Raw genomic sequence first — 23,926 nt, forward strand, 5'->3', positions numbered from 1 at the left:
AATGATTGATGAAGTAAATGTTATACAACCGAAAACCACCTACCTGCTCTGGATCAACACAACTTCTACCGGATCATCTCGTCTGGATCTGTGGAATACTCCAGGTCCCCAAAGTAATCGTCCCGTCTCCGTGCTTTAGCTCCAGCTCGTCCCACTCTTAACTATTCAGTGAATGACGACTGGAAATCCGGGAGCGGGCTTTTTACTTTGCGAACCCGGATCGAATGTTGTTCCCCGCTCTCGTTCAGGCCCGAAACAACGTGTGCTCTCTCTCTCCCCCCTCCCCTCCCGCAGTGCTACATCACGGTGGACGAGCTCCGTCGGGAGCTTCCCCCGGAGCAGGCCGAGTACTGCATCAGCCGCATGACCCGCTACATCGGCAGCGACGGCCCGACCGGAGCCCTCGACTACATCTCCTTCTCCAGCGCCCTCTACGGGGAGAGCGACTTGTAAAGAAAAGAGAATCCCTTCTTCTCCTCCACGTCGAGAGAGGTGGATCTAAACCTCCCCCCCTCATCCCCCACTCCCTCCCTCCCCCAGAGAGGGAGAGCCGCAGGTTTTGCTCAAAAAGGTCGAAAGGTTAAGACCCGACGGCGGCGAGTTAGAAGAGCGTTTTTGAATTTTGAGCCAAACCTCCCGCTCCGCTTCTCAGATGACCTCTTTTTTTTTTTCTTTTCTAGAAGGGAAATTAAAAAAAATTATAATTAAAAACAAAAAAAAAAACAACACAAAACAAAAAGAGTGGGTTGATTGGTCGTGTGTTTGTGCCGATGCATGCATGCCGTGTTTATGTGTCTGTGTGAGCCAACCCGTCGTTGGCTCTTCCTTAATCCTTAAAAAAAATAATAATAAAGAGGCAAAAAGGAACTAGAACCAGCAACCTCAAGTCAGAGCAAAAGAATCACCACAGCACTGTGACCTGCTAGCTTAGCTCAAATGCTAAAGGTACAGTTAGTTAAATGTTAAACTGGTGATCGGGCAAAAGCGAAGCTGAGGCCACGCCCACACGCAATCAGGCCAGCAGGGGGTGTCATGGACGCCGTTTGGCAAAAGCTTGGTTTCCAGTTCCCCAACCGCCATATAACATGTGGGCGAGGCCTCAAAAGCACACGGGACGCAAGGCATGATGGGTAAAATAACTGACGCAGATAAGGGAGACGATTCAGAACGAAGACGGAAGGACAAAGTGCGAGAGAAACGATGGACGTGCGAACGACAACAGGAAAGTTCCGAAAAAAATAAAAATAAATAATAAACCACCGGAGGGATGGAAAGTAGCAAGCGGAGCGCGGGACCGGAGCAGGCCTGTGTCAGTCAGAACCAAAATAGGGTTTTGGTCCCAAGTTGGAAAGGACGGGAGACGCCTCCATGCACCATGATGACTACTACTACCCCCACAACCCCCCTCCCCCCCCCCCACACTCAAATTACTCTGTCAGTCATCGCCCACGTGAGCGATTTTAAAAGTGAAAGTCACTTTGGAATAAAAAAGGAATACTATATTACTACAGCGCTTGTTCTTTGTCTTTATTTACTACGTTTTATAGAAAACACCAAAAACATAACAATGGACGGTCCTGCGACGCCTCCATCTGTATAACACCTCAACTTCACTGAGAATCTAAAATGAGTCAAATACTCAGTCACTTCAATGGGGTTTGATGCCATATTGTTGTATTTTAGATATTACAATTTTTTGGGGACCATCCTCCTACACTGCATCGATGGAACGTCTGGATTCCATTTGTTTTCCAGGACTTTTGAAGGCATCGCCTTCAAGCACATCACAAAAACAAAAGGCATTTTGACGATCACGTGGTCGTAGGTGCTGCAGGCATTTCTAAACTTCACTGACGTTTATCCGAAGGGCCGTCTACGTTGACTGGTGGCCATCATCGGGCCCATGGGCCACGGGGTTATAAGGCCCCGAGCTCCTCATCCATGAGGTCATATGTTAAGATTTGTGATGAAGTCCCCGACGTGGTTCAACCGTTACCATGAGTCGAAAAAAAACAAACATCTCATAAAAGAGGCAAATCTCTCACCACGACCCAGTTCCCACCTCCAGATCGAAACTGTGATGAAAAAGTTCCACTGTGTCCAACACATCCCATCACCAAGAGTTTTTTGTTTTTTTTAAGGGTCACGTGGTGGTAGTGACCTTTCACCTCTGACCTCCCGGTGCGGCGGTGTCAGGGGAACTCCAGCCCGCGTTCCTGGGCGTGGCGTCTCCACCGGCCCTCGTCCCCCTCTTGCGTCAGGTACCTGCTGCCCACGCTGCGCTCAAACCGCCGCAGGTCGCACCACAGCTGGAAGTCCTGGTGGAGGAGAACGAGGAGTCACTGGAGAAATGATGACCCCAAAAAAAAACTGTCTACTAAACTACAAACTAACTGTCCTTCAAAATGACTCTGGAGTTAATCTCCGACTCGCAAACTGAAAAACCAGTGATCACTAAGTTGAAGTCCAAGGCGCTTGGCAATTTTGATCTTGCAACACAAAAGCCAATTTCCATTATTTTATTAGTTGTTTTTTTTAAGTGGAATTTGAACGTTTTTAAAGACACCACTAATATCGCGGGAAGGAACATTCATGGCTGAATTCTCTGCAGGGAGTTCAGGTTTTAAGGCTGTTTGCTTATCATGACATAATTCAGATTCCTGGAACAAAACTAGACTTTGGGTGTTGATGTGCACGCTCGTCTGGTCTAAGTGTTATGATCATTATAATAAAGGTTTTAGGTTTCAACGTTGTCTGAAACTTTGGTACTTGGTGCCAATTGTCAACGTTGTGAAAAGACAAACAGCAGCAAAAACAAGTGAAAGTGACTCGTACAGATAAGGAGTGTAAGAAATGTTCCTAAATGTTTAGAAAAAAAAAAAAAAAAAACACAATTGCGTTGTAAGAAACAGACGTGGACAACGTCAAAAAAAAAGTTGTCACGGTGCTCAAGCCCAGGTGACCAGACTTCATTCCATGTAAAAACACGTAATTATCATTTGTTCTTCCAGATTAAATAGATGATGAAGAGTGACTTTACCTGCAGCCAGGCGTGTCCCAGTGCTCTGCCCACACTGAAGCGTTGTCGCACCGAGAGCTGCAGCAGGTTCCGGATCAGACTGACGGCTGGGGGGGTGAGGGGGGGGGGGGTGGAGGGAGAACGTCTTCCATTTACAGGTTACGACACACAAACCTGGAGTCAAACTGTGACAACATGGACGAAAATAACGCGAACCCGACGTGGTGGGAACACGCCCTCATCCGCCCAAAAACCCCCACCCTGTGGCCGGACGGGATTCCATCATCTACACCTTCTCGTGATACACCACACGGAACATATATATATATATATTTTTTTAATCCATCATTGTGTCCATGTGGAGCTCCCTCCCTCCGACAGCAACAAAGCAGCTGTAGATTCTCAACTCCACATGTAAACAGCGCCATCTGGTGACGCTGTTTACAAACTACAACAACAACCCATGAACGTGGCAATGCGAAGAATAGTTTGTTTCCTCGTAAGAAGCCGTGTTATAAGGTATAAGGGTTGAGGTACAGCCGGCCGGTTGCTATAGTAAAATAACCCGCGCGGAACGACGGTTACCCTCCACGGAGACGGCGGACCAGGGTTGTCGTGGGAACAGGAAGGCGGCGTTGCCGATCTGCTGCCGGACGTCCTCGTCCTCGTTGAAGGGGAAGTACCCGCTGAGGCTGACGTAGGTGATGACGCCCACCGCCCAGGCGTCCAGCGAGCGGTTGTAGCCGCGGCGGTGCAGCACCTCGGGCGCCAGGTAGGCGGGCGTGCCCACCATGGAGCGGCGGAACGACTTCTCGCCGATGATGCGGGCGAAGCCGAAGTCGCACAGCTTCACCTGAAGGAGGGGAAGCACCATTTTCAAAACCAGGAGAAACCTCATATGCATCAAACCGGTTCGATTCCCGCATCTCAGGACCTGAATGTGGGGTGTCGTACGAGGTAACATCCGTATCACAACCTGGTGTGGAATACTCTGTTCCGATTGGTCAATGATAAAAACAGTCTTTTCTGTCATTGAGTTCATCTTTTAAAGAATCTTTAAAACGGTTAAAAACCGTAATTTAAATGACTGACAACAATCACTCCAGTTTTTACTTCTAAAGGTCGAAATTTTTTCAAGTTTTACTTTCAAGGAGAAGCCATTTTATCAGCGGTCAGTTATTTATGAATAATGGCCGTCGTCCTTGGCAACCGCTCTCTGCCTGGACTTTTTGTACGACTCCGCCTACAGGCTGACCACCACCGAGTGACACTACATAGAAACTACAAAGGGAGACTTTCTGCGGTGAATGCAGATCCATCCCGTTTCACATTAACGACGGTAAACACGTTCGGTTTAGTCTTTTTTGGGGGGGTGAATAGTTTGCTGTGTTGTGGAAGTAGTTTTCGTCGCGGAAGCTTCCCAAACCAGGACGTACTCACAGTAAATTCATTTCAAATCAATGTTTCCGTCTCAGTGTATTCTCCTGTTTGGGAAGCAGCCGTGTCACAGGCAGCCGCTGGTTATCACTGAATAACCCGGTACGACACTGGTTTCGCCAAAATGATTTAAACTGAAGCGTGCAGTGGTTTTTCATAAACTTCTTCTTTGTATTGTTTTGTCTACTTTAATCTCAAGGCCATTTTAGTCTGAAGACGCCTCCTGGTTAAATAAAGGTTGAACAAAAGGATTCACACAGGGAATAAGGTGCAGCCAGCCAGGTGTTATCCGCAGAATAACCTCGGTCTTATATCACTCTGAAGGGGGTTATTTGGTGATAATGACCGTCTGGCTGCACGATATCCTGATTATTACACGACGACTTCTAAAATAAAATTCCAAACACATTGAGACAAAACATTGATTTGAAATGATTTAACTAGTATGTCTAGTTTAAGAAGCTTCCGCTAAGAAAAATAGTTCCACAACAACGTTGCAAACTATTTGCTTTACAAGAACAAAACAAAAAAATATCTCATTACATATGGCTAAAATATTGACGTTGTGAATGCGAAATCGGACATATCCACAGTCGTTTCTTCTCATCTTCCGTTGCAGTTTCCATGTAGCGTCACCCACCAGTGTTGCAGCAGTAGCCCAAGCGAAAGGAGGGTCATTACGAACAGGCGGGCGGTCTTTATTCAAACCACTGTCGACCAATGGGAACAGAGTGAGCCACCGTGTCGTCATGGTGACGCGGTCTGAGCGCGGGACCTGAGGGAGGGCGTCGGTGGAGGCCAGGAGGACGTTCTCCGGCTTCAGGTCGCAGTGGGCCACGTGCTTGAGATGGAGATACCGCAGGGCCTCCAGAATCTACGGACACACACACGCACGCACGCACGCACGCACGCACACACACACACACACACACACACACAGACAGTTGAAATGATAGATACTTGATTTATCCCTGGAGAGATGGTTTGGACACTTGGAAGGTTTGGGACAGTTTAGGTTTGGACACTTTGTTTAAACGTCGTACATAGTTCTGAAGGTTTGGATGGTTTGACCAGTTTGGGCGGTTTTGACAGTTGAGGCTTGGAAGATTGGACTGTTCGGATATTTGGGCGCTTTAGATTGGGACTGTTCGGTGTTCTGTGGGGACATTTGGACAGATTGGATTAAAGCGGTTCAGGTTTCCATGGTGCAGCGGTTTAATTCTGAGATCAGAAGCCGACCACTTTTATGAAAGAGAAGGACCGACCTCTTCATGAGCCGACTGACCCTCTATGGTTGGTGGACCTGTTTATTTCAGGTGATCGGTAGGTATCGGCAGGTAGGTAGGTAGGCTGAACAACAGCCTACAAGGCAAACACCAGCTCGTACCACAACTCTATGTGCACACGAAAACGCATCCTGTGCGAAGCTCCGTCTCTCTGAGACACAACTGACACAGCTTCGCCGTCGCACACTTCCCCAAACGCCGCCCGAAATCAAATTTGCCTTTTCCCCCCAAAAGGCTGAGCTTTAAAAAGGAGAAACGTGTGTCTGTGATCACGCCTCCCATGATAGAATTCCGTCGGCGCTTCCGAGATTTTTCTACCACAGAGAGAAATCAACCTGTTCTCCGCTCCCTTCCCGACGGACGCGGGGGAAGCGGGAGGGAGTCTGCAAATCAGAACGCAGCGGAAATGCGGTGTGGCCAATTCTCCGAAGAGTCAGCAGTCTCTCCCAACCCGACTTCTGCCGGAGCTCGGAAAGGGCCGAGTTGATGAGACGCCGCGCAAAAAAAAAAAAAAGAGAACGTTTTCTCTGTTAAACTCACCATGACAGGTGAGTTTAAAATATATTACACTGTAAATAATTACAAATAACAATAAATTCAGTCAATTAAAGTTGATAACTTTTTCTAACAAACGTTAGTAGATGTGTTAATGAGCCCAATAACAAATTAAGCATATTTCAAGCATAAGCTTGAAATACACCCAACCCCTTTCCCCCTTATGTTTCCCCCTTTACACAGGGCTGTGAGGGGGGATCACCATCCTGACGGGAGAAGCAATCTGAGGCTGCTGTTTTGAGGATGTGCCGCCAAACATTTTTGTAACAAAATAAATGAAAACTCATTAATGGAAAGCTGTGATGGAGGCGGGTTTTTTTTCTTGAAGCATACTCAATAATAAAGCATAATTTACCTGCATTTCATGGATTTTGCTAGCTTTAATACACTGGCGGTGAGGCCATGTACACCTCACCTCCAGTGAGTGGCCCAGCCCTTCGTATATTTTTCTGTATGTGGCCCTCAGTGAAAAATGTTTGGACCCCCCTGGTTCAGACGGTTCAGGTTTAGACGGTTCAGGTTCAGACGGTTCAAGTTTGAGAAGTTAAGACGGTTCAGGTTTGGGCGGTTCAGGTTTGGGCGGTACAGGTTTGGGCGGTACAGGTTTGGGCGGTACAGGCAGCTGGACCTTTTGGACAGTACCTGTGTGACCAGGAAGCGTGCGATGCGCTCGGGCAGGCGTCCGTTCTCGCTGGACATGATCATCTCCAACATGTCACCGTGCAGCCTCTCCATCACCACAAAGATTAACTCCACCGTCTCAAACATGGCCTCCATCAAGACCACGCCAAGATGGGACAAGTTCTAGACACGCAAATGGAAAAAGTGTGACACCAAATTCACCTATTGGACCAATATGACGAAAGAAAATCATGAATAAATGTTTAATTTAAGCAAATACATTTTTTCATTAATTAGTTCTGAATAAATGTGAATTTCTTCATCATCCGTGGACAGACCGACTGTGGGGGTCTAGAAGACACGTGTGACATGCGAGGTTGGCCCACCACCGGTGTACTTATACAGTCATATTTTGCTTAAGAACCTGTAAAATGAGCGCTTCGTTCCTCAGCCGTCCTTCCTGTTTGGGGAAGTGAGTCTTCTTGATCACCTTGATGGCGACCGGACGACCAGACTGACGGTGGGTCCCTGGAAAGAAGGAAATTATACCAACCCTTCAAATCGGATTTGGAATATTTAAAAAGCAATATTTAAACAGAAATATTTTCCCATTTCTTCTTCTAAGTGTTTATTATTTTACTGTTTGCATGGACATGGTTTACTGTGTAAGGAGGAGCAGCTTAGAAAATGCCAGAAGTTTTTTTTTCTGTTTTCGGTAATAACTCGTTCCACTGTCAGAATGTGAATTGTTGATATAGAGGATCATTTTTTATTGTCAATTGTTTAGCTTTATTTTTTGTTGCAATTTCTTAAGTTAATTTTTAAGCTTATTGTTTATCTATTTTTTTGTACATTACCAGAATTTACCAAAATTCTTGAAGTAAATTTTCCGGTTTAAGGTATTTCTATATTTATTCTTATAACATTATTATTAATCCCTATTGTTTAGATGTGAGGTTCTGTAATGCCACAATGAGACACGAGTCTAAAGGCGCTTTCGCACCGAACAGTTTTGTGGAGACTCCCTGAGGGGAACGAGGAACTGTGGAGGTCCCCGAGAACCAAGTACCTTCAAGGTTCTTTTTTCTGGTCGTATTCGCACTGCAACGCTGAAGGGGCGTCAGCCAAGTGGGTTTCGGCATGACTTCCCTGTTGTATTTACTCTGTAACTTTCATTTATTTCACCAACATCTGTTTCTGGACAAGTTTGAGGTGAGAAATAAACAATCCAGTGGCTGAATCGTCACTCATCTTAGATCTACAAGACGTAACTTAACAGTTCGTCCCGACTTTCGCAAGGCAAGGGCACGCTCGGGACAGCGCACAGTGATCACGGGCCGCTCGTTAATTCATTCAATGAACGTAAAATAATAAAATAAGTGAAATAATTACATCTGGTTTTTATTATCATTGGGCATTTTTACGGGCTGGTCCGAGGGACCGTGGACTTGCGTTCGGACCGATCACCGTGCGCTTTACGTCACTGACGGTTCCTCTTGTGCCGAGCTAAAAAGGGAGTTCTAAGAACTACGAATGTTCCTCGTTCCTGCAGTGAGGACACAAAAAAGGGGACGGTTCCTCCAGAAAGTTCTTAGAAACATGAGAAGGTTCCTGCAGTGCGAAGACACCTGATCTATCTCATACTGTAGGTCCTAATAAATGAATTATTAGAAGAGCACGTCCAACATTAAAACAAACAGACTGCTCCTCCCAAATCTTTTCACACAAAAGCATGATTTCATCATAAGAATCTGCTTTAAATTACCTCCATATACGACTCCAAATTGCCCAGACCCCAAAATTTCGTCGTTCAGGATCTGATAAACTGAGCTGATGTCCTAAAAAAAACAAAAAAACAACAGACAGCCACTTACACTCCGAGTTATCACCACACGGCACTCGTTTGGTTATTAAATATATTTACACTACTCACAGATTTGGCTCCGCTGTGCAAATCTTTATCTGTAAGAAGCACAAAACAGATTCATTGAGCACGAAGACTCAGAATAAAATAAGAATATTCAATAACAAAAAGGAAATCAAACTTAATTGAAATGATTATGGATTCACGATGAGCAACTGTTGTTTGAGTACAATAAAACTGTACTAACAATTCTAAAAAGACAAAAATAATTCTCTGAAAGCAATAATAGATATTTAACTCAATGAAGGGTCCTGATCCCAAACTGGGTCACAGGTCCATTTCGAGTGGACCGCAATCTAAATAAATAACACACACACTTTTTCATTTCCAAACGCGGCGTGTGGCTTTCACAGCGTCATTTCTAAAATATCCCACACGTGTCACATTAATATTTTAAAAAAAATATATCAAACAGAAAATTGAATAAATGTTTGAATGAATGAAGATAAAAATGCACAAAACAAAACAATTGAACAAATTGTAACCACACAATTAAGGTAACTGCACCACCAATTTTGTGAAATAAATTAGAATGGATCAAATCTCAAATTCCGTTTGGATCCTGGAGCGGGAGAGGTGGAGAACCGAGGATGTAAAAAATAATAACTCAAGGACAATAGTAACAGTAATAAATAGAGCTGCAGGCAGAAACACACGAGGTCCGGTTTAGTCATGTTAGGTTTGTATCACAGGTTTCCGGGGTTCCTGTATCTGCGCTCTGTGATTACATGAGGGACATTTGGAGCGCACAGGGGACTCCCTCCGAAAATCGTGGATTCTTTCTTTAACCGCTCTCCTTTTGTGGGGATGGGGGCTGCGCTGTTGTCGGTGGAAATAGAGCAGCACTCAGTGACCGCTTGGTGCCGCGTCGGGCAATGATGGCCGAGTGACGACTTTCTGTGATTATTCATACCTTCCCGGGTCCTAGTTCTTTTTGGATGCGTTTCGAGTGCTTGAAACGCATCATGGACTCCTCCAGTTTGTATCTTACGACTTCCTCCAATCCCGCAAAGTAAGGAGGGACACAATGCAGCATCCAACACCGTGTTGGATGGGAACAGAACGCCTTTGTTTGCAAATAGAGCAAAAGAGATCAAATATCAATCTAAAAGCAGCGCCCAGGTCAAACAGGTAAGGCCAGACACCGACACACGCGCTGTTTGAAACCACTACAGCGCGATGGAGACTACACTACGCACCTTGCACAATGCACATATACAGTATAGCGAATTGGATGATGTCACAAAGCATCTTACTCAGACTCCTCTTGTTCCACTACACCACCTGAAGTTTGAGAACCTTGCCGTATCGGCGATGCACGAACGTTTGGCTACTTCCGGTCAAATTGAATCCTTTTTTCCCCCACTAATTGCAGCTCCAAATGTAGATCGCTATGGATGAAACTTGAACCATTAGATCTCTGAGCCATCCCGGTCCTAACGAGACCTCAACCGTGTCCGTGGGTCCAGCGGTTTTAGTGTTCCAGACACTTTATTATTAGCCCTGCGAGCTGGACCCCTAATAACAATAAAAACAATAATCCTTAAAGCCACAATAGTAATAATAATTATAATAATAATATTAAAAAATATATACCACATTTAGTGTATAACTATTAAGAGTTCATTGGGTATAGGTGTGTCTTCCGACCTGGACCGCGGTGGCCGTGCACGGGCATCATCACGAGGCGGATGTCGCGCTCCCAGGCATCGGCGTCGGCGTCGGCCAGGACGCAGAACACCGCCACGCACGTCGATATCTCAAACGAGTGTCGTCTGTTGCCTGGCAACACGGGCACCGAGAGCTGGGCGGGGCCTCGGACCTGCAGCACCTCGGAGAGAGGGATCTCCTGGAAGAGTGGCGAGGAGGGAGGGAGGAACCAGTGATGGAGGGAATTCGGTTTTTAAGGGGTTAAGAAAGAATTTTTTCTTTTGCCAAAAAAATTTTATCAAGAAGATTGATGGATGGAAGCCAAAAGTAGATCAAATATTTTGAAATTAACAGAATTTAAAAAAATTATGTGACGCAATTACTCATCCACTGAAAGATCCACTGAAAAATAACCTCATGTATTCCTTTTGGATTCAAGTCAAACAAAATAAACATTTGTCTAACCCAGGGGTGGGCAAACTACGGCTGGCGTTGGTTAATCCGGCCCACGAGGCATTTACATTAACAACAATCATATAATATATTTAAATTTGTAGTACAGTGGTAACCTTGAGTTACGAGCGCACCAACATATGAGTTTTTTCCGAGTTACGAGCCGTCGTTTTTTTGTATTGATTTGCGAGCAAAAACGTGAGTTAGGAGGAGCGAGCTTCAGGTGCAGCGCCGCTGGTGGGCGTGGCGAGCGAATGCGGCCAGCATCCAGCGTCTCACTCCTTCACTTCACGTGGTGGCCTGAGCGTGGAAGCATCGCTTTTGTGTTTTGTGCTCACGATTTGTGCATTTTGTGCAGTTATTTTGCCCCAATTTTTTTTTTTTCAAACCATGGGTCCGAAAAAAAAAGTGCTGAGAAGAAGAAGCGGATGATGTCCATTGACTTAAAGCGCAAAATCATTGAAAAACAGGAGAGAGAGGTGCGTGTGATGAATTGGCGAGGCAGTATGAGCGTAGTACTTCTACGATATGTACCATACTGAAGCAGAAGGAGACGATAAAGGGTATTATGCCAGCCAAGGGCGTTAAAATAATGTCTAAGCTGCGGATCGCTGTCCATGAAAAGATGGAGAATCTGCTGTTGGTGTGGTTGACGGAGAAGCAGCTCGCAGGCGATAGCGTGACGGAGGGTATCATCTGCGAGAAGGCAAAAATGATCTACGCATTCTCTTTTATTATGTTTTTATACAATATTTGTTATTTATAAATATTTCTTTCTTATTTAAAAACACGTAACAAAAAAAAAAATGGGGTGTTTTTTTGGGGTCTGGAACGGATTAAAGCAATTAATTTCAATGGGGAAAATTGATTTGCTATACGAGCAGATTGAATTACGAGCTCTGTCACGGAACAAATTAAAAGCGCAAGTCAAAGTACCACTGTATTCATTTCATTGTTATTTTCCTGTAATACTAATGGTGCCAACAGATGGCGCACTGCCAGGCCTTCTCTGACGTCAAGTGTCTCTTCACTTTGCCAGATCATCAGGTATGTGTCACCCATAACGAAATGTGCAGGCAAAATTGACAGCGAGCGTCGGGTTTTCAACAATGATCGCAAAATATTTTTTTACTGAATTACGGTCAAAGGCTGTGTTTGATTTGCCAAGGAACAGGCTAATTTTTGTAGTTAATGAGGAAAGCCGATGATTTTCTCGTGCTGAAATACGGACACTGGCTTTGTGATTTGGCGTTCGCTGTGGACATACTGGCATACATGAATGAGCTGAACGTGAAGCTACAAGGGAAAGATCAGTTTGTATATATTCCATACTGGTCTGGCCCGCTGGTCAGTTTTAAAGACAAAATGTGACCCTCGAGCCAAAAAGTTTGCCCACCCCTGGTCTCACCCCTCACTGTTTGTTAGTGGGAGAAATTCAGTTCACAGTAGATTTCTGTGACATGCCTCTTTTGGCCACTCGGTGGCAACACCCTGCCGAAAAAAAAGCCAACCAAAGTTACTAAGCAAAAATACAAGAACAAAACAAAAATAAACCGTTGTGTGTTGAATAGTAAGTAAAGATAAGTTACAATTCCGCATAGAAGCATACATTTTAAGACAAACGTTGTACCTTGTAGTACTTGGTACTGCTCTCGTTCTGGTAGAGAGTGATGCTTTTCCAGTCCAGGATCCAGTAGTGACGCTTCCTCTGGGTTAGGGTTAGGTATTAATACAACGGTTATATTAATGAAATTTTTATTGAAATAATTGTATTTTTAATAATACATTACATTTACATTTACATTTAGTCATTGATCAGACGCTTTTATCCAAAGCGACTTACAATTGTTCAAACACCGACGGACGCAGCCATCAGGAGCAATTAGGGGTTAATTGTCTTGCTCAAGGACACTACAGCATGCTAGCAGGAGGAGCCTGGGATCCAACCAGCAACCTTTAGATCACTAGACCACCAGCTCTACCGCCTGAGCCACCATCCCCCATAGGGGATACCACTGGAAATATTATTGCATAATTATTGTATTAGTCATAATGCAATGATTATATTTTTATATTAATAAAACTATTATTAATAATACAACTGGGAATATAATTGCATAATTACTGTGTTATTAATAATGCAACGATCATATGATATATATATATTTTTTTTTTACATTTATTTATTAAATTAACTATCATATGATTGATAGGCATCCTCCAAGGAATTGCACGGGTACGGCAAAATATTTCTCTCATATCCTATTTATTTTACATTTTTATCTATGATTTTTCCCACAAAATGTATTTACACACTCATGATGGGGCGTTTTTGTAATGAGATTTGTATAAAGAATATTACCTCACATGGCATAACAGTCACACTTTGATTGTGCGCGCGTCCTCACCAGTATGTCGGTGGTGGTGTGGTGCAGCAGCCACCCCTCCCTCAGCACGCTGCCGACGCGATTCTTTGTGTGCCGCACAGACTGCACCACCCGCATCAGGGGGATGTTGCTGCTAAAGCAAGGACTGGACAGAGGAAGAAACAAATCAACAAAATACCCAAAACCAATCCATTCTAACGCATCAAATTGGAGGACGTTTTGGGGGGGCGGGGAGCGGGGACCAACCCAGTAAACATCCTCTATATGTTTCATAAAAATTTTGTACAATGCAACAGACAAAATGACATAATACGAGCTACGAGATGCAGTTCATGTGCACGGAGAGTTACAAGGAGAGTTGCAGGACTTTTGCTCCAATTTATTATTATTTTTTTTTAATCTTCCTGGCGTTTAACGGGCTTAAAGAATCTGGAACACGTCGACCACAGTACGCAGAGACACGGTTGAGGTCTCGTTAGAACCGGGACGTGCAGATGTCTTGTCGTTCACATTTGATCAATATCGATATACATTTGGAGCAGAAACGGGAGAAAAACTTGTAATTTTACTGGAAGTAGAAGAACGTTGGCGTGATTTGATCAGTTTGAGGAGCGGGACGCTTTGTAACATCCTCCGAATTTATACAAATCCAAGCCTGTCTCTCGCAACGTATTTCAAATCCAGCCGCTTGCGACTTGTGGACTGCATTGCGTTCATAGACAACGCGCACAGAAAGACAACCTGCGCTGCGTTTAATGGAAACTCGGAAAACTGTAACTCGGGCTGTGTTTCTCAAAACTCAAAAAACTATTCTCGGTCACAGAAGGCGTTTTGGCACCGCAGGAAGTTCGAAGAACCTTTGGAGCAGCCGTGCCTTTCTTTTGTGTCCGCACTGCATGATCCAGGAATGATCGCAATTGTTAAAACACCATTCTTGAGGGACATTTAAACTAAACTAACTAAACACCACAAGAGGAACCTTCAGTGACATGAGTGCAATACGTGTTTTACAGAACCTGTAATAAGCGCCTAACATGATGAAACTGGACCCCGTGTATTACTGCCTGCAGCTATACTTGTATATTATTTCACTGTGGCTCAGTGGAATACTCTATTCTGATTGGTCGACAGCTGCCTTCAGCGGTCACTCATCCGTTACCTGATTGGTGTTTGCTGCGGTAAGACGTCGTCGAGCTCTGCCAGCGAGTCGTCGTCGTCGTCCTCGTCGCCGTCCTCGTCGCCGTCCTCGTCTCCGTCCTCGTCTCCGTCCTCGTCTCCGTCCTCGTCTCCGTCCTCGTCTCCGTCCTCGTCGCCGTCCTCGTCGCCGTCCTCGTCGCCGTCGCCAGCAGGCATGTCTTCGTCGCAGCTGTCCGACGACGGCACGCTGAAGAACTGAGAGCTGTCGCTCTCCGGGTCGTTTCTCAAGTTCTGATTGGCCGCCGAATCTACGAAAACACGCCATCACAGAGTTAAATCCCGAAAAAAAAACCTCTGCATGTTCAGAACTGAATTCACCAGCAAACTCACTGAGGGCAACATGTGAGTTCAATTGTGAGTTAAAGTATTGTTATTTAAACTAGGGCTGTACCGGACTCAGAATTTTGTCAATTTTGTTTGCCTCTCTCTTCCAATAGGCAGCCGCCTTCCTATGTATTTTTAATATTTTATTTATTTTTTCTTTTATCAAGATATCAACATTGACCGCCACATATTGATTTTCAGTTTTTTTTTACCATTTCAAATTCATCAAATCGTATTTAATTTTAGCACGCATCACACCCCCCCCCCCCCATCCTGTTGGGTTGGGCACCTGCTAACACAATAGCACCAGTTCGATCGGTATCTACCAGATCGATTCGCAACACAGATTTCGGTGCCACGCCTGAGCAGGCCATGAAATATCAGCCCTCCTCTGTATGAGGCTCTTTTCTTCCTCTTTCCTCTCCCGTGCGACTTGAGCCAATCAGCAGCGGTGCTCGTCAATGTCTCATCATGGTCACTTAGCCAATCAGATAAGAGACGGGTCGTACATTTCCACTGCAGATAACGTCTGGTTCATTTAAACTGTCAGTTATTTATTAACATGTGAAAAGTAATGAAGGACAAATGGGATGATGTCAACTAAAAAAAAAATCTCTAAAATAGCCCTGATTTTTCTTTTTTTTTTACAATAGCCTTTTTTTGGTAAAAAAAAAAAAATAAAAAAAGATTTCTTAAAAAATCAAATCAAATCACTGAAATAAGTATTTTACTGAATGATCTTATTGAACAAAACTAAAAAAAGCACAGTGCATAACAGGGGGGCACGGCGATCACCCGCACGGAGAGCCATGTTCGGACAATTTACACATATAAAAATATTTATGATTCCCCATTTTTATAATTCCTCATTGAAATGTTATCCCTGTTTTATAATCTTCCACCTATATTAAGGACATGAATCGACATGCTTGCCTGTGGCAACGGTCATTAGTAACGGACAGCGGTCGTTATTCAGAAATAACTGATTAGCTATTGACCAATCAGAAGGGAGTATTCCACAGACGTGTTATAAGTTGCCATGATACTGATTATAAACAAAATAATGTTTTGCCCTTTATTCAATGTCCCCCCTGAGTGACTGAGATTCTTCAAGTCGAACGGTCGTTTTGTTTGTTTTGTCAGTCAGTGCACATTACAATAACAGACTAAAATAGAAAAAAGATTATAAAATTCACAGGGATAACATTTTAATGAGGAATTATAAATAAGGGTAATCATAAATATATTTTCATGTGTGAACACAGCTTTCCATGTCCCCCGCTGAATAGTCGAATATTAACATCGATCAGCAGAATCCGATCGGACTGATAAAATTCTGAGTCGGGCACAGCCCTACCTGACACAGAAAGTAATATTATGAAGTAACTTATTTCTATCACACGAAAGCAACAAGTAATATGTAATAAATTACATTATAAAAGTAACAGGGTTGCCCAGCCCTGCTCGTATCACTACGCCCACATGCCGAGCTAACAACGTCTTGTCTAAACTACAATGGACGGCTTGAAGAGACGAATTAGGATGTGTTCAATTTCACATTAACAGCACATTAGCACTGTCACATGGAGGGACATGTTTGCTACGTTGTTGTGGAACCGTTTCTCTTCGGACGCGGTCAGACGTGCAATAAGCAAGATAACGCGCAGCCAGCTGGTTATTACCGCAAAATAACCTTCATAACATAACCCTTCAGGGTGATGCAAGCTCCCCATCACACTGTCTGGGGTTATTTGGCGATAATGACCGGATGGCTGTACATTATGATCCATTACTTATTGATCCACCGGAACCCCGACAGATTGACAAACATGGTCAGTTGGTGATGATCAGAGGGATCCGGAGACGTCATCGTGTTTCATATGTTCCTGGAAAGAAATATGACTCATGGTTTCAGTTTAACGGAACATGGAGGGGGCGCTTTGGTCAGTGACTCAGCATCAGCATTATTGGCCAGAACCAGCCAGAGCCGGGAACAGCCAGCCAGAGCCAACCAGAAACGGTCTAAACTAGTCTGAACAAGTCAGAACTGGCCAGAACCAGCCAGAACTGGGAACAACCAGCCTGAACCAACCAGAACCAGTCCAACCAAGCCTGAACCAACCAGATCCCTGCTGCCGGTGTCCCTGAGGGCAGAGTTGGGTGTTACCTTTCTTGCTGCTGCGCCTCCTCTCGCCCGGACAGTCTCTGGGAACCAGCGGCTCACAGCCCCGGTGGCAGTTAAACCTGCAGTCTATAAAAATTGAATCATTTTAGACAAAAAAAAAAAAAAAAAAAAAAAAGAGAAATAATTTTAAACATGGAAGATATATGTTAAACACCCATATCACATTTATTTATTTGGGAGCCCAAATTTTAAAGTTGCAAAACATGTAATGTGGGAAGTCAAAATTATTATTTTTTTATGTAAAAGCATAAATTCACCGTGAAGATAAATGGAAATTACTGATTAAAAAAAAAAGTTTGTATGTCTAAAGCTGACTAGGTATATAACTTTACATATAATTTTGATTAAATTATCATGAATTCCCCATTAGATAAAGACAAATTAATCGCTAACCATGTTATCATAAAAGCATCTTCCATCTAGTCTCTGGCATTGTGCATTACATTACTTTTGTCCAATCGTATGCATAAATATATTACCAAATGAATTCATTATTCCACAAGCTGAAGGCTTTGCGCAAATTGCTGTATTACTGTGTGTAGCCATTGACTTTTGAATGTTTGTCAAACAACTTTGAGACAAACATCAGTAACTACATCCTAACACCTAGTTCTAATCTCTGAAGCTGTGTTGGTACCGGAGCACTGCAGGCCCTGTCTGAAGAGCCCCCGCAGCAGCCGCTGGCAGTGCTGGCACACCGTGGGTCTGGTGTAGCTGTGGATGTGGAAGGTGTGGGGGACCTGGGGCGCGGCCCTCGCGTCGGGGCCCAAGCCCAGCCACACCGGGGGCTCCGCCCAGGACGGAGGCCTGGACTTGGGCTTGGACATGCTGATCTGATGGCGGACGGATTTGACCTCATCAGCAGTGAAGAGCAACACACGTTACGACATGTGACACTGTTTTGATGATGAGGTGATTTGTGTGATGTATTTCCAAAATGCTGTATCAGACTGAGCAGTATCTGTTTACTTTGGGAACAAAGCAGTGTTGTTGTTTTTTTCAACAACTGTGTTTAGCACAAATTTTAAGACAAGGTTGTTGTGCATAATCTGTCAGATTTCTGAAAAATTAAATATTAATTCTCATTTTTTACATCAGAACTTTAGAAACCAAAACATCAAGGCTGCGCCTAAAATGGCATACTAGCCTACTATTTAGTTCGCCCTATTAGTGTCAAGTATGTCCAAAACCATAGTATGCTCAAAGGAAGGTAGAAAACAGAACAAAGGCAATACAAAATAAACCGAAAAAAATACTTAACTGGTTATACACAAAAATCCTAAGAATTAACCTACAGAAAAAATAGTAAAACACAATCAATCTAAAAACCAACAACGGGTGAATAGTATGCGACACGTATCCGGACGACATACAACACCCAATGACATATCGTAGCATCCCACAATGAATTATGACGCCAAAACGCCAAAAAGGTCTCTCTGCGGTGTCGTCATAACAACCCCCAACGTGCTGAAAGGAATGGGCACGCTGTACGCGGCGTGTCGCAGCGTGTCAGAGAAGATATGGTTTACCTCCTCCAGACTGCCCCTTGCCTGCAGGGACAGGGAGTGCACCCTGGCCTTTCTGGGGGGGAACAGGGACAGGCTGGTGCCCACCGGACGCTTGGCCCAGCTGCAGGTGTTTGGTAGGAGGAGGGCGCAGCGCTTATGGAAGTCCAGTCCACAGCCTGGAGATAGGGAGGAGAAGGACGGAGGTAAAGAGGAAAGAACCATGAACAAAGGACTTAAGAGGGCGCGATGGAAAGAGATAGGACAATCAAAGACTTCTGTGGACATTGTGCTACTGCGCTTTAGAGAAATTACCCAGGTGGTTATTTTACTTCCTAATCACACAGTCATTGTCCATCTTTTGCTCCTCTGTTGATTCTGATTTTGCGAATAAATGAAGCAGAGACCACACGGGGGCAGGTAGGTACCTTCACATCTCAAGCCCTGGCGGACCAGGCCCCACAGCATCTCCCCACAGTGGTGGCAGAAGGTCGGGCTGCGGTACGAGTGGACCACCAGGGAGTGGGGTCTGATCTTCACCTCCGCCACCGTGGCAGATCCTGCTCCGGGATAGAGGGATTGTCACTTTAATAACCGGTCCCACTGATTCAGAGGTTTTCACCACAGCGGCAAGGGCCTGATCTGATTCTGAATGGCCTATGCCCTTGAGCGAGGCCCCGACTCCGGGTGGCCCAAGTTCATCTTTGGAGAAGATACAAGAACTGGAGCCCGAGTGTCGCGTTCCTAAATATGGCGCTCGGCGACAGACAGTGAATTAAGACCTGAGATGACGACCTCGATGAGGTCTCCCTCTCGCATGAGGTCCTGCTCCGTTAGGCGCTCCAGGTGGTTCTGGGAGGATGACTGGTGTCTGAACAGCAGGACCTTCTCCGCTCCGCCGCCTCCACCCATCACGCTGCAGTCTGGAACCTGGAGACCCAGAGAGGGACGGTGGCTCAGCCCAAGCAAAGCTAAGGATATCTACCTCACTGACTAGACCCTTTGAATGGCGTGGAAGGGTAAACACTGGGGGCTGGGGCTGTCGCTATTCTGTCCGAAATCGATCTAAATTAGCGTTCGATTAGAGAAGAACGTACAGTGCGGACACAGATGCCGTGGGTGGAGAAGAGACGCAATTGCAATGTTGAAAAGTCAGGCTCTTAAGCACTTATTTTATTTATGAAATTGTATGAAATATTTTATTTGTATTTATTTCACTACAAAAAACATTATACCCATTACCCCCCCCCCACACACACCTCTCGTCCTCCCTCACGTTCGCCTATTTACTTAAGCTATTCTACTTTCCACATACACACCCAGTTATATACAATATCTACCCAGCCAACTTACCTACCAACCCAACTACCTACTGATCCACCTACTTACCTACCAACCCAACCACTCACTTACCTACCTACCTACTGATCCACCTTCTTACCTACCAACCCAACTACCCACCTACCTTCTGTACCATCCTTCCCAACTACCTACCTACCTCCTGCTTGGTTTTGCTGTTGTTGCTGCTGGTGTTGCTACTATTTTTGTTGCTGTGGTTATTTCTGTTGTGATATTACACTTAGAGGATCATAAGAAGGGTGTGTTTTCGGAGAGAGTGCGAGTCAAAAGGATCTCCCTCCCGAGGTCTGTTTGGAAATTTGACCAGTAACGTAGGGACGCTAATTAAAGGAGTGTGACTGGATTAAGATGAGATGGTGCACACAGTTGAAATTTCTGATTCCGGTGACATCTTTGCTGTGCTTTACTTCGTTGAGATGAGATGGTACACACTGTTGACTCCATACAGATGAGGAGATTTCTGGTTCCGGTGAGAGCTACCACTACCGGTCCCGGCGACGTCTTCGCTTGTGCGCTGTTGCTGTTTTTGTTGCTGCTGCTGGTATTGACACTGCTGCTGTTGTTGTTGCTGCTGGTGTCGATGTTGCTGCTGCCGTTGTTGCTGCTGTTTCTGTGGCTGTTGTTGCTGCCACTGTGGTTGGAGTCGCTTTTATTGTTGTTTTTGTTGTCTTTGTTGTTGCTTTTGTTGTTGCGGTTGTTTCAGGGGCATTCTTTTGTAATGACCGGCTGACAACTACGTTCTCTTTCTTTTTTGTATTTCTTTGTAAAGCGCATTGTGTTGCCCTGGTATAAAATGCGCTCTATAAATAAAGTGTGACTTGACAAATTGGATCAAATTCGCATGACAGACAGAATAGAGTGTGTGGCTCGGCAGTGCCGCCTACTGGTGCAGATCAGCACAAATCTGCAAGTCACAAAGAAAGAAAGAAAAAAACAAAGCCACAGCCATTTAACCACGTCCACCCCCACCGGCTGCACGTTTCACACCGGATCTTTCTTCGTTTTTTTGACAATTTGAAACTTAATGCCCCCCCCCCCCCCGACTCCACCCGACTCGTACCTCAGCTCTATTTCTTGTAAAGGTTTTAAGATCAAGTTCGCCGCAGGAGACCGGCGGAGCGACACACGTGACGAGAGGCCGAGTGCGGGGAGGAGGGACGGGACGTGAGAGCAGCGGTGCAAAACCCCCCCAAAAACCTCAGTACGAACTGCAGCAGCCTTTTGATCGCCGACATTGAATTAAGCCGTCGTCACGTTGCAGCAAGGCTGCAACTCCAAAACTGATTCATCTCCTCTCGCAGCGTTTACCTTTTTCCTGCTTTAATTTGACGTCCTATTTTCTTATTTTTTAAATTCTCTTTGGCAATGTAAACGTATGTTCCCCATGTTGATAAGGCTCTTTGAATTGAATTGAGCCGGAGAGAGAGAGAGAGAGAATGCGATATTTACATGAAGCTACTAAACGTTAATTTTTTTCCACATTGAATGCATGTAATGCAAAATCATATTTAAAAAAATGAAAGGGGGGGGGGCAGACAGAGGGACGAGAGACAGAGAATTTAGCACGAATGAAGCCTCAACGACCAACTTACTGAGCCAATGTACAATAAACAAACAAATTAAGGAAAATGTTAACATAAAAAAAAATAAAGATAGAACCTCGTTCTTTTTTCCTCTCGTTTATCATCTGTCGTGACTGTACTGCTCTGCTGTTTCTTCACACACACTCTTGAGGTCAACTGAGCTACTGCCTGGAAACGTGTGTGTGTACTGTGATCCAGTAAAGCAGCTGTGCTCGGAAAGTCGACTTGTGCACACATGTCGAGAGAACACACACGGGTGTGTACATTAAATCCCAAATCTGCTGAAAGACTTTTCTTTTTCAAATGATACGATATATGCATAACATGGGACTGTGAAACCTTGCAGCAGTTTAACACTTCGAGGAAACATCTTATTCTTCATTATGTGGACAGGCCATATTTGATACAGGGGCCATACACAGGCCGTCTACACACTTGCTTAAACCACACACTCGGGCAGTGTAAGTGGGAGCAAAGGCGCAAAATGAGTCCAGTAAAAGTCATAGTACCAGACTGACACAAATGATTTAAATAACGGATGTTAAAGGGTATTTAAAGTATTTAAAGGAGCGGAGGCTGGATGGCTGGCTGGCCAAATGAATGAACACACATTCACAGGATATGTGAAATTATATATAGTAATAAGAATAGACTTTATGGCCTGCTTAGTTATTTTTAACCACTATATTATTTTAGTGTATTTTTTCTGTGCTTTTCTTATTTGAAAAAAGATTACCGCAACGCGTGCGGGCAATTAAAGACGGGCTGCCACGGCAATGAATGCCCTTTAGCTTAGCTTAGCTTAGCATAAAACGGCGGACTGGTCGCAATTTACAGAAAAAAGTAATTTGAAAAGAGACAAATATAAATAAAACAAATATAAATGCAGAGGAATCCTGATTAAAACATATATATTTATAAATAAAGAAGTAGAAGTGTGGATAGACCTTTCGAAGAGATATCTACTCTTAAACGGAGAAAAGTCCAAAACAGAATATACTTGAGTAAAATGTACTTGAAAACAGCAACAAAGTCCTTGTCTTTAGAATATTTACAGTTAATAGTTATATTCATAGTTGTATTAATAGTTATTATAATAGAACAGTTGGACTCACATCGCTGCTGCTGTTGATCGTAAACAAAGTGATTGGTGGTTGGAAACACCTGCTCCCCTTCCACCGCCAGGCTTTATTATTAATCTGTTTTAATCTTCTATACATACACTTTATTTTATTTATTCTACTTTTTTACTGCTATATATGCACTGTATTTACTTCATTTTGCTTTATTCTGCCTTTTTCTGTTTTGTGCTTCCCCCCCCCCCCGCTTTATTCTGATTCATTGTGCTTTTTTTCTGTTTTATTGTGCTTTATTCACATTTGTCAGTGTCTTATTTGACTTTTTTCTAATTTTATTCCATTCTTTGTGATTTAAATTCTTGTTTAATTCCTCTTCTGTGAGGCACACGACAACATTTTGTCGTCCATATGCAGTGTATGGTCTTTATAACATTATTGATATCATTATAATATTAATAATATAAAAATACGTTTCCTGAATACAAACGAGTATTAAATGACAGTATAATTACATTTTCCACACTAGCATAGGAGTAACAGTAGTTCCATGAGTAGGTCTTTCACAGTCGTTACTACTTATATACTAACATTAACATATTAATGTTACTCAATTGTATAATATTAATACAAATATTAATATAACATATTTACTGTAAAAATAAATGAAATTACTTGCCACCAAGAAATGTAAAAGTAATTTTTTTAAAAAGGTAGGACAGTGGTTCGTTCTCAACGTGAATTTGGGTTTTGATGAATTGTAATTTGAATGTCCAATAATGACCTTTGACCCTAGTTTAACAGTTAAACACCAAATGACTAAATGCTATATATGCAGATACATCTTATTTGGGTTGAATCACATCCAACTGAGTCCTTGATGTGAGACATTCTGAGAATTACTTTTTATTTCCATTTCAAGTATTTTTACCCGCTTGAGGAGTTTCTGTTTGTTTGTACCTTGCGTGCTATGATTTCGGAGGCCAGCTTCCTGGCGTGGCGATAGCTCAGGTTCACTGCCGGGACTCGAACCTGCTCCCTGTACAGACCCAGCTGGAACTGGACCAGGGCCGGTCCTGGTCCTGGTCCAGGTCCAGGTTCAGAGCCCGTTCCCGGATCACACTGACTGGGAGGGATGAAGGGGGTCACTGTCGCCATGGCGATATTCCCTGAGGAGAGAGGATGGATGGACTGATGGATGAGGCAGGGATGGATGGAAGAATAAATGGAGGAAAAGATGGATGGAGCGATGGAGGGAGGGAGGGACGAAAGGATGGATGGAGGAATGGATGGCATGAGAGATGAATAGAGCGAGGGATGATGATGGAGGAATGGATGTATATTTCTCCTTCAAACCATAAG

The 23,926-nt window shown here is 44.0% G+C and overlaps 2 protein-coding genes across 2 annotated transcripts in view; one reads left to right on the forward strand and one right to left on the reverse strand.

Annotated features, from left to right (window-relative positions):
- The window catches only part of actn3b (actinin alpha 3b), a 38,662-nt gene extending 37,152 nt beyond the window's left edge, over positions 1–1,510 (forward strand). Inside the window, exon 21 of the mRNA XM_080023088.1 lies at positions 295–1,510. Coding sequence (XP_079879214.1) covers positions 295–453 — 159 coding nt within the window. The 3' untranslated portion in view covers positions 454–1,510. The remainder of the gene's footprint in view (positions 1–294) is intronic.
- A 546-nt stretch (positions 1,511–2,056) lies between these two features.
- On the reverse strand, positions 2,057–23,722 carry prkd4 (protein kinase D4; the record flags this gene model as incomplete). The annotated part of the gene is made up of 18 exons (XM_080023591.1): positions 2,057–2,318; positions 3,041–3,126; positions 3,605–3,872; positions 5,232–5,330; positions 6,940–7,101; positions 7,343–7,446; positions 8,684–8,756; positions 8,852–8,880; positions 10,493–10,691; positions 12,576–12,653; positions 13,354–13,477; positions 14,492–14,777; positions 17,021–17,104; positions 17,676–17,871; positions 18,571–18,725; positions 18,975–19,106; positions 19,329–19,476; positions 23,525–23,722. 18 exons carry the CDS (start codon positions 23,720–23,722, stop codon positions 2,193–2,195), a joined length of 2,547 nt encoding a protein of 848 aa, XP_079879717.1. The 3' UTR covers positions 2,057–2,192.
- Between the last annotated feature and the right edge of the window lie 204 nt (positions 23,723–23,926).

Source organism: Zeus faber (genome assembly GCF_960531495.2).
Source record: "Zeus faber genome assembly, chromosome: 22".
NCBI lineage: Eukaryota > Metazoa > Chordata > Actinopteri > Zeiformes > Zeidae > Zeus > Zeus faber.